This window comes from Hypanus sabinus, chromosome 31 (genome assembly GCF_030144855.1).
Source record: "Hypanus sabinus isolate sHypSab1 chromosome 31, sHypSab1.hap1, whole genome shotgun sequence".
Lineage (NCBI taxonomy): Eukaryota > Metazoa > Chordata > Chondrichthyes > Myliobatiformes > Dasyatidae > Hypanus > Hypanus sabinus.
In genome coordinates this window covers 22004187-22021088 of record NC_082736.1, presented here as the reverse complement: position 1 = coordinate 22021088, position 16902 = coordinate 22004187, and the positions used below count along the sequence as shown (strand labels likewise).

At 52.3% G+C, this 16902-nt stretch overlaps 2 protein-coding genes across 3 annotated transcripts in view; one reads left to right on the top strand and one right to left on the bottom strand.

Moving 5' to 3' along the window:
* Positions 1 to 9096, top strand: part of polr2g (RNA polymerase II subunit G) — a 29691-nt gene extending 20595 nt beyond the window's left edge. For both annotated transcript variants that reach the window (XM_059955137.1, XM_059955136.1), the window contains 4 exons: positions 3547 to 3612; positions 5673 to 5744; positions 7355 to 7388; positions 8347 to 9096. In XM_059955137.1, coding sequence (XP_059811120.1) covers positions 3547 to 3612; positions 5673 to 5744; positions 7355 to 7388; positions 8347 to 8360 — 186 coding nt within the window. In that variant the 3' untranslated portion in view covers positions 8361 to 9096. The remainder of the gene's footprint in view (positions 1 to 3546; positions 3613 to 5672; positions 5745 to 7354; positions 7389 to 8346) is intronic.
* A 2209-nt stretch (positions 9097 to 11305) lies between these two features.
* The window catches only part of pld7 (phospholipase D family, member 7), a 39190-nt gene continuing 33593 nt past the window's right edge, over positions 11306 to 16902 (bottom strand). The window contains exon 11 of the mRNA XM_059955147.1: positions 11306 to 16576. Coding sequence (XP_059811130.1) covers positions 16371 to 16576 — 206 coding nt within the window. The 3' untranslated portion in view covers positions 11306 to 16370. The remainder of the gene's footprint in view (positions 16577 to 16902) is intronic.

Genomic DNA, 16902 nt, shown 5'->3' with positions numbered 1-16902 from the left:
TTCTTCCTGCCATCCCCCTGTGACCTTTGATGCCCTCACTAATCAAGAGCCTATCAGTCTCCACATTGAATATACCCAGAAAACTGGTCCCCACAGCCGACTGTAGAATGATTTGCGCAGATTCACCGCCCTCTAGCTAGAGAAATTCCTCCTCATCTCCATTCTAAATGGACATCACCTGTATTCTGAGGCTGTGTCCTCAGGTCCTAGACTCTCCCACCATGGGGCACATCCACTCTATTGAGGCCTTTCACTATTTGACAGGTTTCAGTGAGATTTCCCCCCTTCATTTCTCTGAAGAACTCCCCCATTCGTCATCCTCCCCACATTAAACAGTCGCACATGGTTTTCTTCATTAAGCAGTAACCCCTTGGGAGAACAACTCAAGTGGACAGAACAATCGCTCATACCACACCCTCACACTCAACTCACTGCGTACCTGTCTTTGCAAATCCATCGAGTGAATCCCACATTACAATGCCTCATGACGACCCCTGTAACCTTGCCGATGTGTTGTACCCCTGTAATCCCCAAGTAACAGACATTTTTGCGGCGGTCCTTTGTTACACAGCAGCATAACGCTATTACAGCGCTGGCGACACGGGCTAAGTTTCCGTCGGTGTCTGCGTGGGTTCCCTCCTGGTGCTCCGGTTTCCTCCCGCGTCCCAAGGCGCGCTGGCTGTCTATTTTTATCGGGATACAGCCGCCCCAGCCTAATCGCGGGACAATTTACAATGACCCACCAACCGGTACCGCGTCGGACTGTGGGAGCAAACCAAGTGATCTACAAACTCCTTACAGGCAGTGGTGGGAATTGAACCCCGATCGCTGGTGCTGTACAGTGTTGTGATATCCACTATACTACTTTAGTAGGTTAATTAGTCACATGGGTGACTTGGGCAGTGTAGACTCCTTTGGCTGGAAGGGTCTGTGGCCGAATAAAGAAACAGGCCCTTCGGCCCACAGTGCCCATGCTGGCCACAACTGCCTATCAACACCAGCCCTCACTCTGCCTTGCTGGTTCCAGTGCATCAAGATGCCTCAGTGTGGCCTTGCTGTATTTCACATAGAAACGAGATGCTGCCGGAATTACAGTCATCGCAAGACCTTTGAATTGCCAAATAATCCTACTCCCCTTTGTGCTTCCTGACTCGTGTCCCTGCTCTTTTATTATTTTGTTTCCTGATCCAAACATCAGCTTTTCCTGCCCAGTCCTCTAAGCCCCAGTTAGACTATAAGACACAGGAACAGAATTAAGCAATTTGCCCCATCGCGTCTGCACCGCATTGCATCGGGGCTGAGTTTTATCCCTCTCAGCCCTGTTCTGCCTTCCGCCCGTAACCTTTGCTGCCCTCCACCTTAAATGTTTTCAATGACCTGGCGCCCAACATTGAGGATACGCTGGGGTCCGCATGCAAGTATTGCCAGGCTCCCAGAACCAAGACTGTACGTCCACAACTTACTCATTTGTCTTTGGAATGTGGACCGGAGGAATCCCGCCCGGTCACAGGGAGAACGTACAAACTCCTTACAGACAGTGACAGGGAATTGAACCTGAGTCGCTTGAAAAGAAATCAAAATCAACGTCAGTCAAATATTTACAAGGTTAAGTCATGAAATGTGTACATTCTTACATGGTGGGGGGGGAGGGGGTAGCGCCGGGGGGGGGGGGGTCGGGTCGATATTTTTGCTACTGCTTGTGCTTGGGAGGCAAGGAGGGACTTTGGGGTTCTGATGTTTCTGTCATTCATTCCTGGGAGTGTTTTTTCTGTTTCGTGGCTGGCTGTGAAGAGTACGAGTTTTGGGTTGTAAACTGTATACATTCTCTGATATTAAATTGAACCATTGACAATTCATAGTTATACGATAAGCAGTGGGCTATTATATCCCTTAAAACCAATCGATTGTTGGCACTCACGCGCCCCATCAGGGTGGTAATGTTGTTGTTCCTCTCCGTGAGCTGGCAACCTTGCCGTTTCATTAGCATTTCTCTATTTTTTTACGAGGCCGAGTCACCACCTCGATGCTCACCCAGTACGGGTTGAAAGCGTGCGAGGAGCTGGCCGGATTCGAACCGGGAACCACTCACCTCAAAATCTGGCACAGGCCAGGGTGGTAACACTACTGCAGTAAATGAGGGGGTTCGTTGCCCTGTCCAGTGGAGGCAGAACCCTACAACATGGTCCCCCACACACCGAGCCCTTGTGGTGGGTGCACCAAGCCCCCGGGCCTACCTCCTGAATTTTGAAAGGCCTAGATAGAGTGGATGTGGAGAGGATGTTTCCTATAGTGGGGGAGTCTAGGACCAGAGGACACAGATAGAGTGGATGTGGAGAGGATGTTTCCTATAGTGGGGGAGTCTAGGACCAGAGGTCACAGATAGAGTGGATGTGGAGAGGATGTTTCCTATACTGGGGGAGTCTAGGACCAGAGGACACAGATAGAGTGGATGTGGAGAGGATGTTTCCTATAGTGGGGGAGTCTAGGACCAGAGGACACAGATAGAGTGGATGTGGAGAGGATGTTTCCTATAGTGCGGGGAATCTAGGACCAGAGGACACAGATAGAGTGGATGTTGAGAGGATGTTTCCTGTAGTGGGGGAGTCTAGGACCAGAGGTCACAGATAGAGTGGATGTGGAGAGGATGTTTCCTATCGTGGGGGAGTCTAGGACCAGAGGACACAGACAGAGTGGATGTGGAGATGATGTTTCCTATAGTGGGGGAGTCTAGGACCAGAGGACACAGATAGAGTAGATGTGGAGAGGATGTTTCCTATAGTGCGGGGAGTCTAGGACCAGAGGACACAGATAGAGTGGATGTGGAGTGGATTTTCCCATAGTGGGGGAGTCTAGGACCAGAGGACACAGATAGAGTGGATGTGGAGAGAATGTCTCCTATAGTGAGGGAGTCCGGGACCAGAGGGCGCAGCCTCAGAATGCAAGGACGCCCCTTTAGGACAGATGAAAAGGAATTTCTTTAGCCACTGGGTGGTGAATCTGTGGAATTCATTGGCACACACAAGTATATTTAAAGCAGAAGTTGACAGGTTCTTGGTCAGTGAGGGTGTCAAAGGTTACGGGCAGAAGGCAGGAGAATGGGGTCGAGAGCAGTGATAAATGGCGGAGCCTGGTCTCCGACGTCCTGCTGTCTAAGAGCATGGGTACATTTAACAAATGGTAAGGAAGTACATGAGAGGGAAAGGTTGGGTGGGGTAAGGGATTGGGGAGATCCCAGCCGCTTGCTGCGCCCACTGTGTAAACTGGCAAATCCGTTTTTATGAGAGTGGTCAGAGGAACTGAATGCGTTTGTGTCATTCTAACGCAGGGGTTTGCAACCTGGACCCCTCGTTTAACAGCAGGGGCCCGTGGCGTGAAAAGGTTGGGAACCTGAAGGTTGACTGTGTGTGTAGGGGATTCGCGTTGTAGTCAAAATGAAGCGGAAGGCAGTATACGGTGACATGGACGTACTCCCATATTAAATTTACTTTGACCTTTGATCTTGTCTTTGCCGTGACGATGATTAGTTTGTTCTGTTTCTCTCCCCAGTCTATTCCGTCAGAAATGGAATTCGACCCCAACTCCAACCCACCCTGTTACAAGACCAGCGATGAGGTAGGTGACTCTGCTGGGGCGTTCAGTTGCTCTATAACGTGCAAAGAATGCACTCGTTTCTCCTCCCCCCCAGTCTAGCTGAGCACCACTGAGGAGACTGCTGGTTGCTACCACAGCGAGGGAAGGTGGCACCGGCCAGCGACGGGTAATTCTATTGTCAGATAGAATTACTGGTCACTGGGTGAGGGAGAATTAAGCTCATTATTGCTGCTCTCTCTTTGAATACTTTTTCTTTCTGACCTGAAGCAGAACCAGCTTTAATATCACTAAACTTGTTTTGCATGTCACCCAAGTCACGCTTGTTCTCATTGTCACCATCAGGGAGGAGGTACAGGAGCCTGAAGGCACACACACAACGATTCAGGGACAGCTTCTTCCCCTCTGCCATCAGGGAGGAGGTACAGGAGCCTGAAGGCACACACACAACGATTCAGGGACAGCTTCTTCCCCTCTGCCATCAGGGAGGAGGTACAGGAGCCTGAAGGCACACACTCAACGATTCAGGGACAGCCTCTTCCTCTCTGCCATCAGGGAGGAGGTACAGGAGCCTGAAGGCACACACTCAACAATTCAGGGACAGATTCTTCCCCTCTGCCATCAGGGAGGGGGTACAGGAGCCTGAAGACACACACTCAACAATTCAGGGACCGTTTCTTCCCCTCTGCCATCAGGGAGGATTCAGGGACAGCTTCTTCCCCTCTGCCATCAGGGAGGAGGTACAGGAGCCTGAAGACAGACACTCAGCGATTCAGGAACAGCTTCTTCCCCTCTGCCATCAGGGAGGAGGTACAGGAGCCTGAAGACACACACTCAGCGATTCAGGAACAGCCTCTTCCCCCCTGCCATCAGGGAGGAGGTACAGGAGCCTGAAGACACACACTCAACGATTCAGGAACAGCTTCTCCCCCTCTGCCATCAGGGAGGAGGTACAGGAGCCTGAAGACACACACTCAACGATTCAGGAACAGCTTCTTCCCCTCTGCCATCAGGGAGGAGGTACAGGAGCCTGAAGACACACACTCAGCGATTCAGGAACAGCTTCTTCCCCTCTGCCATCTGATTTCTGAACGAATGTTGAACCCATGAACACTACCTCACTGTTTTTATTTCTGTTTTTGCACCACTTGTTATGTAGTGCTGCCACTACATATGCCGTGACATATGCCGATGATATTAATTCTGTTGCTAAAAACCTATAAATTGCAATAAGAATTTGATTTTAAAATCTAAATGTAGTGCAAAGAGAGAGCAAAAATATCAAGGTGGTATTCATGAATTGGTTCACCGCCCATTCGCTTTTACCCTGTTGTAAAAAACCACCCTTCAGTGCAGACGTGACTAAGAACAGTCACCCTGGATCATGCCTAACTTCATCCCCTAGAATCAAAGGTTAACAGTTTGGCTAGAATTACTTGAAGAAAATAGCAAATAACGTTGTGTGGGATTCAAAATGCTGGAAAAACTCGACGGGTTTGGGAGAGAAAGAGAGAGAAACAGTTGTAATGTTTCCTTGTCCGGACCTGGCAGCGGCTCTTCATTCCCCACAGATGCTGCCTGACCCTGACCCGAGTGTTCTGACATTACTCGTCTTTCTTTCAGATTGAGGAGGTTTGGATCACCAAATCTCACCCCGAGGTTCATTGTCTTGCAGGCCTTCGCAGTAGAACAAAGAAATAAAATGGGATCAGTGAAAAACGCAGAACAGCAAACAGCTAGTTTGCCTTCTTCAGCACATTCGTTGCTTTGGTTTTCAATTCACTGGTCAGCAGAGCTGCAACAGCCTCCGGACTGGGACTGTTAAATTTACAACTGTGAATCGGGAGTAATCCACTTCCACAGGCCTGAGCAAGTTCCTACTTGCGAGAGTGGTGAGGCTCCGTGTGTCTCTCAGCGGGAGCCTGACTGTTGCTTCTTGGAATTGTAGCCGCTCCACGTCGAACCTCTTTAGGGGCTGGGAGAAAATTTCCACCTGGCCCTGGCCTCTCCCAGATTCCATCGGAACAGTGTTTGTGTGTGTGTGTGACAGAATGGCCTTTGTAACTCTGGCTCTTCCCCTTCAGGACATAGTCATTCAGCAAGATGATGAGATCCGGCTGAAGATCGTAGGCACCAGAGTGGATAAAAACGACATAGTGAGTACTCAGCCCGAGTTCAGCAGGCTGCTGTAAGACATGTAACCCTCTCACCATGATAGGGCACACACAGGCATGGAGAGGGGCAGGGAGACACGGGGGGGGGGTGGCTGGAGAGAGTGGGGGAGGGGCAGGGGCCTGGAGAGAGTGGGGGAGGGGGAGAGGCCCGGAGAGAGTCGGGGAGGGGGAGAGGCCTGGAGAGAGTGGGGGAGGGGCAGGGGCCTGGAGAGAGTGGGGGAGGGGGTGAGACCCGGAGAGAGTGGGGGAGGGGGTGAGACCCGGAGAGAGTGGGGGAGGGGGTGAGACCCGGAGAGAGTGGGGGAGGGGGTGAGGCCCGGAGAGAGTGGGGGAGGGGCAGGGGCCCGGAGAGAGTGGGGGAGGGGGAGAAACCCGGAGAATAGTGGCGGAGGGGCAGAGGCCCGGAGAGAGTCGGGGAGGGGGAGAGGCCTGGAGAGAGTGGGGGAGGGGCAGAGGCCCAGAGAGAGTGGGGGAGGGGCAGGGGCCTGGAGAGAGTGGGGGAGGGGGAGAGGCCTGGAGAGAGTGGGGGAGGGGCAGGGGCCTGGAGAGAGTGGGGGAGGGGGTGAGACCCGGAGAGAGTGGGGGAGGGGCAGGGGCCTGGAGAGAGTGGGGGAGGGGCAGGGGCCTGGAGAGAGTGGGGGAGGGGGAGAGGCCTGGAGAGAGTGGGGGAGGGGCAGGGGCCTGGAGAGAGTGGGGGAGGGGGTGAGACCCGGAGAGAGTGGGGGAGGGGGTGAGACCCGGAGAGAGTGGGGGAGGGGGTGAGACCCGGAGAGAGTGGGGGAGGGGCAGAGGCCCAGAGAGAGTGGGGGAGGGGGAGAGGCCCGGAGAGAGTCGGGGAGGGGCAGAGGCCCAGAGAGAGTGGGGGAGGGGGAGAGGCCTGGAGAGAGTGGGGGAGGGGCAGGGGCCTGGAGAGAGTGGGGGAGGGGGTGAGACCCGGAGAATAGTGGGAGAGGGGCAGAGGCCCGGAGAGAGTCGGGGAGGGGGAGAGGCCTGGAGAGAGTGGGGGAGGGGCAGGGGCCCGGAGAGAGTGGGGGAGGGGGAGAGACCCGGAGAATAGTGGGGGAGGGGCAGAGGCCCGGAGAGAGTCGGGGAGGGGGAGAGGCCTGGAGAGACTGAGGGAGGGGCAGGGGCCCGGAGAGAGTGGGGGAGGGGCAGAGGCCCAGAGAGAGTGGGGGAGGGGCAGAGACCCGGAGAGAGTCGGGGAGGGGCAGGGGCCCGGAGAATAGTGGGGGAGGGGCAGAGGCCCGGAGAGAGTCGGGGAGGGGGAGAGGCCTGGAGAGAGTGGGGGAGGGGGTGAGACCCGGAGAATAGTGGGGGAGGGGGTGAGACCCGGAGAATAGTGGGGGAGGGGCAGAGGCCCGGAGAGAGTCGGGAGGGGGAGGGGCAGGGGCCCAGAGAGAGTCGGGGAGGGGGAGAGGCCCGGAGAGAGTGGGGGAGGGGCAGAGGCCCGGAGAGAGTCGGGGAGGGGGAGAGGCCCATAGAGAGTCGGGCGGGGGGGGCGAGCCAGTGAAATCTGTATGCCAAACGCACCACCTTTAGGTGCGTGGGGGAGTTTGTCCACTCCTGTAACGGTGTCTTCACTTCACTTGCAGTTTGCCATCGGCTCATTGATGGATGACTACCTTGGTGAGTACGTCTGCCGTTGTCCCGGGAGAACTGGGGGGCTAGTGGGCGTCTCCACCTCCTGGATGTGTGATGAGACAGGAAGACATGGGTGTGCGGGCAATAGCTCCCGGCGCAGTGAGAGTGGTGTTGGCGATGTCAAAGACATTTTGGAAAGGAACCTTGTCACCCTCCATGTCAGAGTGTCAGCGAGCACAATTCTGCAGATGGTATTTCACAACAGACCACTGCCCCACCTCCCAGTATCATCATGTCCTCGGTACCGGATCCTCCGTGCCCCTGAGCTGCCGAAGATTCACACGCACATCGAAACGTGTCGTTTGCGTCAGCAACCCGAGGATGTAGTTGGGAGGGGTTGTCACACGTTCCGACAGCACGCTCGCGAGAATAGCACAGAGTGCCAACAGCGGAACAAGCCCCAATTCGCCACCCATCCGCACTTACCCCCCCCCAGGGCAGGACAGCCTCCAGCCGACATTGAACCATCAAACCCTCCCACCCCGTCCAGTGGACTCGCGGTGATTCATGGACTGACCGGCCTCCCGCGTTCCCTCGGGCAGAGAATGCCAAATGCTCACCACTCCACGCAGTAATAAGTTTCTAAACACCTCAGTTTTAAGTTCCCTCGCTGAAATTCTCCACATTTACACCCCCGGGGATCTTGCATCTTTCTGTAAGACTGTCCCTGCTAATCCCCAAAGGACAGTGTCCCGCACACCATCGGCCCTCAGGCAGTGCCACTCGGGGATCTGTGCTGGATCCGTCTGTGATTGTATGTGTTGTTCCAGAGGGACGATGTTTCATTTGACTGTATACTGAATGACAATTAAACTTGAATCTCTTGGTAGCACACTCCTGGTGTCCCAGAGAATCTCGCCGAGCCAGAGGCGAGGCAGGGGCTGCCCTCTTGATCTCTGCAAGCCTCCGTCACGTAATGATTGAGCGTTTTTCTCTCTTGCAGGGCTTGTGAGCTAGAGCTCCCGTCACCCACCCAGACCCGCCACCACAGGATCAGGAGTTCGGAAGGGTGACCTCTCCCTACCCTGGCGCAGTGTCCCTTTCGCACCGCCGCACTGGATCGGCTCTCTGGGGAGGGGGGGGTCCGACCCCGCAGATGTGGTTGTCGTCCGCGGCAGCGAGATCCTACGCAAAACGGGTCTGTAAGACACCTCCCTGGAATCCTTCTCAGCCCAAAAGAGGGCAGCTCTTCTGGAGTGACCCCCCCCCTTCACTTCCCTCCACGAGGGCAGCAGTGTTGCCATAGTCCACGTGAGCTGCTGCCTTGAAACCTCAGCTCTACTTCAAACCCGCAGTCAAGCTGCGAAGAATCTGGCGTTGGCTCCGGGGCTAACCCAGCCCCCTCTCGCGGTGTGTTCACTGTGGCCTCTCTCGGACACGCGCAGAGTGCTCGCTCCCAGAAAGAAGTAGGCCGATATTCTCTCTCTCTGGCCTCCACTGCCCAACGCTGCCATTCCAGGAACTCTGTCTCCCCCTGTTGGTTGGTTATCCTGGACAATCTGATGCTTAGGGTGTTGGCTGAACCTTAAACTTAAAACAGATGTAATTTCTGATTCCCTAGGCTTTAAACAAAATGTATTTGATTTTCTGATGGAATATTTTGTGGTTTCTTTTTCCCATTTTAATTGAATTCTAAGCAAGCCACAAAGATCCCTGTGTTTCCTATCTAATAAATAGATCTGTGACTTGGAAATGTTCTGGTATTTCTGGTTAATGCCTTCTGTGCAGTTTTAAACTGTGTACATTTTCCACTGTTTACCCATCAAAACTGATTGTGGATATTAATTGGTCTACTTGTGAAACATTTTTTAAAAAATTGGTGAGGAGGCAACTTCAAAGATGATGTGAGCGGGAAGTTTGTTAAGAGAGTGGTGGGTGCCTCAGATGTCCTGCCAAATATTGGGAACTTTTGAAAGACATTTAGATAGGTACTACAATGAATTGCAAAAGGTTGGTTTGCAGGCCGTCAAGAAAGCCATTGGATTGTTGCCCTTCATTGCTAGAGGGACTGAATTTAAGTGCAGGGAGGTCATGCTGCGACTGTACAGGGTACTGGTGAGGCCGCACCTGGAGTACTGTGTGCTGATCTGGTCTCCGTACTTGAGGAAGGATATACTGGCTTTGGAGGCGGTGCAGAGGAGGTTCACCAGAGATGAGGGGTTAGACTACGAGGAGAGATTGAGTCGCCTGGGACTGTACTCTCTGGAATTCAGAAGAATGAGAGAAGATCTGATCGAAACATAAAATTAAGATAGAGGCAGGAAAGTTGTTTCCACTGGGAGGTGAGACTAGAACGAGGGGACAGAGCCTCAAGATTCGGGGGAGTAGGTTTAGGATGGAGATGAGGAGGAACTGCTTTTCCCAGAGAGTGGTGAATCTGTGGAATTCTCTGCCCAGTGAAGCAGTGGAGGCTGCCTCAGTCAATCTATCTCAGTAGATTTTTGCATAGTAGGGGAATTAAGGGTTGTGGGTAGGTGGAGATAAGTCCATGGCCAGATCAGCCATGATCTTATTGAATGGCGGGGCAGGCTCGACGGGCCAGATGGCCGACTCCTGCTCCTATTTCCTGTGTTATTTGTACTTGAGTCCAAAAGCATATACTGGGTAAGGCAGTTTGTCATTGTAAGCAGTCCTGCGATCAGGCTTGGGTTAAATATGGGTTGTCAGGGTTGGTGTGGCTCAAAGTGCGTATTTCACACACTAAATAAATGAATGTAAGGAAACGGAAGGATATGGATGTTGCTTAGGCAGAAGAGATTAGACTATTTCATTATTAATTTAATTGGTTTGACACTGCACTGTGTTCCTGTGCCATACTCTATTTTTGCTGCTCCTATCTGCCCCTTTCTGGTGCATCGGGCAGCAACCTTTGCCATTTCTGTGTTCTATGAGGCGGAGGCGCCAGCCCGACGCTGAACCCTGCACGGACAGAAAGCGTGCAAAGATCTGGCCGGATTCGAACCCAGGGCGGATGCCACCACACCACCAACCAGCTGATACTGTTTCCTACATACACCGTTAAAAGAAGGAATTCTGCACTGGCTCAGCCGTTTGACATCTGTGTGTCTTGATGGTTGATGTGTACCCAAGAGAAAGCGCGTAAAGTCACCTCGGTTCATTTGACCGTGCTTTAAAGCTGGAGATGGAGGTTGCGCTGCAGCTTTGGAGGGGCGTACCGACCGGGCTGCTGCCTGCAGTAGGAGCTGTAATGAAAGGTTGCACAAACGTGGGTTATTTTCTGTGCAGCATCAGATCAGAGACTGAGGAGAGTCATGGATAGATCACACAGTTATAGTCGTATCTCAGGGTAGAAATAGCTACTGGAGGATGTGAAGTTGAGGCGAGAGGGTGAAAGTTTTTCAATGCTTGGCCTCTGCACAGGGTGCTAGGGGCTGTGCTTTTTTCTGAATGAGCAAGGAATGGAGGGGTACAGATTTGGTTTAAACTGGCATTGTATTCAGCTCAGACGGCCCTGCGTGGATGGCAGGGAGGAGTGTCACGTTGTTGGGCGGGCACACTCGAGGTAAAGTACCCTGGGTCACAGCTCTAATACAAGAGGCTCTGCAGCTCCAGGAGCCACACATGCCAAATGCTGGGGGGGGGGCTCAGTAGGCCAGGCGGCATCTACGGGGGTGGGGGGGGAGATTAAAGAGTTTACGTTTCGGGACGAGACCTGTCATCGACCCGGAAAGGGAGTAGTTCTGTTTTGAACATGAGTGCAGTATCGGATGTAACACTGACATCCAGGTTGCCACTGGACAACGGGGAGGGTTCCGCAGTGTTGAACGTGATTCTCCCCTCGTACCGTACATCAGTGCGAATACTCTCGGCCTCCGCGCCCTTACAGGCCGCGGGTTATTTTGACATCAATATTTCATCCGGAAAAAAAAATTCCACACAAGTCCCAAGGAAAAAAAGCATCAAACACTTTATTTCAACACAAGCATGACAAATTTTTTTTTAAAAAAGCATTCTAAAACAGCATTCAGAAAACCACTTCAAGGTAGAAAGGAAATTTACCAATGGCAGCGCCACCTTTTAAGGTGGGAGTGTTACCCGCCCCAAAGCGTTGGATATCCAATTCCATCCCCAAAACCAAAATATCCCTAACCCTAATGTTGAAATCGAACCCACATCCACCAATTCCAGTGGCAACCCCCGGAGTGAAGAAACGTTTCACCTTTCACCCTTAACCCATGACCTCTTGTTCTAGTCTCACCCAACCTTGGTGGAAAAAGCCTGCTTGCATTCACCCTATCTGTACCCCTCTATCAAATCTCTCCTCATTTTCCTACACTCCAGGGAATAAAGTCCTAACCTATCCCATCATCTTATCTGCATCCTTCCTGTAGGTTGGTGACCAGAACTGTACACAATACTCCACACTGGGCCTCGCCACACCCCGACTCCTGTACTAAGATTTATGAAGGCAAATAGCTTTCTTTACAACCCTACCTGCTCCTATTGTCCTCCAGCTGCCCCACTTCACACCCGTTTTTAATCCCTCCTTGGACTGCAGGGAGAAAGGGTTGTGTTGGGCTGTGCACAAACCTGCACGGTGTGGAGGGCTTCAGGGTATTTAATATCTGCTAGCGCCACAACTGTCCGTTAAGTGGTAACTGTGATAAGACTGCTGAACGGGATCTGGGCCGTACCTTCCAAATATCCGGATCTGACTTGCACTACCTTACTTTCCCTTTTCTATTTTCTAATTATGATTTATAATTTAAATTTTTATTATATTTACTTCGATTTGTACTTAAGGGAGCGCGAAGTGCAGAATCAAATATCGCTGTGATGATTGTATGCTCTAGTATCAGTTGCTTGGTGACAATAAAGTACCGGCCGAGCTCAACACACACAGCACCCCCTGTCCCTGCCACTGCTTCTTACCCAGTTGTAGCAGAAATTTTCACATACACTTGAGTACAAGACATTGGAGCAGAATTAGGAAAGTTTGCCCATCATGAGCAGACTCGATGGGCCGAATGGCTGACTTCTCCTTTGTCTTATGTCTGCTCCGCTGTCCAATCGACCTTTGATTCCTTCACAAATCAACGTTTCAACCTCTGCTGTGGCACGGAATCCCAAGGGTTCGCCTCCCCCCCCCCCCCCCCGTCCGTCCTAAACGGATGCCCTATTCTGAGGCTGTGCCCTCCGGTCCCAGTCTCCCCCACTGCTCCAAGCCCACTCTGCTTTAAAGTGGATTAACTGCTACCGTTCGGAAACCTTACGCCTTACCAGAAAGCTATCCAGTGGCTTGGCAATGTCGCTGGAAGTTACCGAACATTGCGGACTTTACGTCAAACTGTCAGAAACTCTCTCCTTCGCATTTGGAAGCTTTGGACCAGTGCAGGGTTTGGCATTATCCCTGCTCAAAGGCATCGGTGGCTCCGAGCCGCTACTCACTGAACCCCAGACAATACTGAATGTGGAGAGGATGTTTCCAGCCTCAGAAGGCAAGGACAGTCCTTTAGTTGTAAGCACAAAGGTGAGGAGGAATTTCTTTAGCCAGAGAGTGGTGAATCTGGAATTTGTTGCCACAGACGGCTGTGGAGGCCAAGTCATTGGGTGTATATAAAGCTGAGGTCGATGGGTTCTTGATTAGTGAGGGCAAAGCCAGGAGAATGGGGTTGAGAGGGATAGTAAATCCATTTGGTGGCCCACTCACACCTTCACGTGGACATCTAGGAACGCCCGTGAATGGCTGCCAGAACATCGATAAACAAGTCCAAAGAAAACGCAAAATATCGGGGGGATAATCATGATGAAATGGAGCAGGTGTGCTGGGCTGAACGGCATCGCTCCTGCACACTTTAATTCTCAGAAGGGGTTTCAACTTCGCTGGCAAAGCCAGCACTGACACACATCCTCGAGCTGATTCTTGCCGGCACTGCAGTCTGGGCAGGAAATTCCAGGATTTGTATCCAGTAAGAGGAACCGCAGCTACCTTTCCAAGAGGGGAGCTGGTGTCACTCCGCCATGCCTGCTGCTCTCGGTGGAGAGCTCACGGGTTTGGGGTTTCGGAATCCCCCCAGACGAGTGAATGAGGTCATTTTGTGGACGGGACAGGAAGTGGAGGGAATGTTTAGGGTGACGGATGAGGTGGTGGTTAAGAGAGCTACTTTGACCTAGATGACGCTGGGGTTTCTCCAACACTGTCTATCTGTGCCTGGTACATATGACATCGTGCTTTTAAACCTGTGCCACGACTTGCCTGCAGGGCAGTTGGCCAGTGGGGCGTCGGGGACAGGGTTACGCACCCTTGTCGGAATCGGTCAGTGCCAGGACTCACCGGACGTCTTGACTTAAGGACTCGGGGGTAATGTTGGCAGGGGTACCTGGCTGTGGGCCAGGATCTGCGAGGGCACACCGTCCGCAGCATCAGTAAGACCAAGTATACCATCCCTCAACTGAGCAGATTCAGACATCCCGAATCACAGCTCGCTGAACTGTGCATCCCACTGCCACGGGCCAGTAAAGCAGAACACTACAGCCCTTCAGCCCACGACCTGCATCACTTTTAACCTATTCTAAAATCAATCCAGCCCTACATAGCCCTCCTTTTCCTTTCTGTAAAGAATTTAGCCCTCCCACCCCCCATACTTCCCTGCATTCAGCTTGTTACCCCCCTTGAATTAGCCATTTCCACCCCAAGAAAAAGCTTCTAGCTGTGCCCTCGACCTGAGCTTCTTATCTTGCATCAAGTTACCTTTCATCCTCCTCTCCAAAGAGAAAAGCCCTAGCCCGCCCAACCTACGCACTCTAATCCAGGAAGCATCCTGCTAAATCTGTGAACCAGCCGTTTCAACTTCCGGTTAGCCAACAGAAACTAGCCAGTTGACACTCGATTAGTAAGGAAGAGAAGGTGGGAGAGTGGGCCTTGTGAGGGACAACAAAACAGCCACGGGCCAGTGGCGGTACAGACTCGATGAGCCGAATGTCACAATACTGCTCCTGTGTTTCATGGTTGACCTCAGGATAGAAGAGCTGCCATTTCGGAAATCTCTGGGAGGATCTGTAACAGTCTGTTTAAAATTTAGCATAGTTCGACCCCACGCAACTTCCAAGAAACAAAAATTAATCTTTGGATTCTCCGATAAATTACCCAGGAGGAATTAGTCAACTTCTAATGTTGGGATACACTGAGAAATGAACGTAACAGGTTTTCTAAACAACACACACAAAATGCTGGTTGAACACAGCAGGCCGGACAGCATCTATAAAAAGCACTGTCGACGTTTTGGGCCGAGACCCTTCGTCAGGACACAGGTTTTCTGTATCGTTTATAAGAGGCTCCAACAAAATATGGGTGCAATTATAGAAGTTCACAAAACAAATATTCTCTATTCCCGTATCTAAAAACTATGTTCCGATAGGCAAGAGTCTGGCTAGTTATTACTACATATCAGTATAAAAAAATAATCACTCATTCTTTGTCCAAGCTAAATAAATCCTACAGAACAAGAGCCTGCAAAAATAGAACTGTAACAAAATATACATTTAAAAGTTCTCCCTTCTAGGAATACTTTTATAACTGAATGCGATTTTGGTCCTCGGAGCCAGCCGCACCCCGTGCAGCCGTAAAGGGGGGCAAAAGTCAGTGGTGACAACAGCGATCAACACTGGGCGATTTTCTGCGCCGCTAACAAGCCCGCTTGACGCTGTACACCGTTACCACAGCACGTAGCCCAGTTCAAAAGCATAGCTACACCCAGTGGCCACTTTATTAGTGCTCCTGGTCGCGGACCGCGCGGCAGCAACGACGCGTAAAAGCACGCCGACACGGTCGAGGCCTGGTTGCTGCTTGGATCAGACACGAGAACGGGAATGAAATGGGGACCGGGTGATTTTTGTTTTTGACCGTGGAACGATCGTTGGTGCCAGGCGGGGGTGGTTTGAGCGTTTCGGAAACTGCCGATCTGGGGTGGGGGCTTCCACGTGCGGCGGTCCCCGAAGTTTACGGAGAACGGGCGAGAAAGCGGCAGCCCTGTGGGCGGGAGCGCCCTGTTATGGTGTTCAGGCTGACAGGAACTCGAATAACAGCGGTGTGCAGAAGAGCATCTCTGAACACTCAACATGTCAAACCTTGATGGGCTACAGCAGCAGAAAACCACATCGGGGTCCACTCCCGTACTTATAAAATGGCCACCGAGTGTTTCATGCAGAACAGGGCAGTATATACACAATTTATGTCTCCTCTCCGACAAAGCGTTAAATCCTAATTATCCTTCTTGGCAGAAGGTTTCCTATCCCTACCTACGCTATGCAAGTGGCCTTGGAGAACTAGCGTCAGGAGGAGACGCTATACAAAGGCAGCTTTGTTTTAATATATATATATTACAAGTACCTGGGAGGGAGAAGTTGGGAAGTGTGCGCATATACCCGTGAGCATTGCAAGTGAGTGACAGGAGATCAGCCGGGGCCTGAGAGTCAGAATCTAGGCTGAGTGGCATTCACAGGCAGAGACGGGGACAGGGATCCAAAATATCAGCAACCCCACCTGCCTCGGAGCAAAATCGTTCAAAGGCTGCTTCCTACAATCGCGCTTGCTGCATGAGCTGAAGGGTGGGGGGGGGGGGGGGGCGGGACAATCGGAGAACTGTTCCAATTCCGAAGTTTGTGTCCCTGCTAACGGGGGGGGGGGGGTTGGGGGTCAAAGTTCAAAGCAGGACACCGCCCTCAGAGCGACGGGTCAGTCCAGGCAGCTCCCACGCCGTGCAATCCCTTCTGTCGGCACTGCCCCCCCCCAACCCCCGCGGGATTGCAAAGCGGTGGGGAGTCCCGAAACCAACGCCAGCTTTCAAACGAAAATGCCACCCAGCCTCTGGGAAGAGATGAGGAAGAGAGAGAGAGGGAGAGGGAGGGAGTGTGAGACTCTGCCTCTCTCCCCCCACCTCACTGCCAGCCAGACCCCTCCCTACCGCCCGCCTTCACGGAACGGACTAGCGCGAAGCTCACTGCTGCCTACTGGCTCCCCTTCGATTTCAGGCATTCTTTAACTCTTTCGCTGCCCAGTGCCAGGGCGTGGTCTGAGTCCCAATCGCGCTGGAAAACGGCTTTCAGCTGGCTCTGCACCGTGCCCGGGTTCCCCGCGTCCGCCCCGGTCTGGTTTATGACCAGTCCCACGCCGGCCGTCCGGATGAAGTAGTCCTCAGACCAGTTGGATGTGCCTTTAGAAGCAAAAGGATCACAAATTACTTTGTGGTCAGCCGCCTTCCCCTCTCCTCATACCCCCTACCTGTTCCAAAATCGACATGTCGGTATTTACTTTTGATCTATCGAAAACATTTTCTCCCTTCTTAAAGTGTAACATGTACATGGATGTAAATGGCATGCAAATTAGCATACATTTGCTTAATGCATAGATTATACGTAACTTGTGCATGCAAAATCAACGACAAAGGGAGACAGAGAGAGAAGGACGAAATGTACCCCAGGCTACTGTGGGAGGCGAGGGAGGAGATTGCTGAGCCTCTGCCAATGACCCTTGTATCAT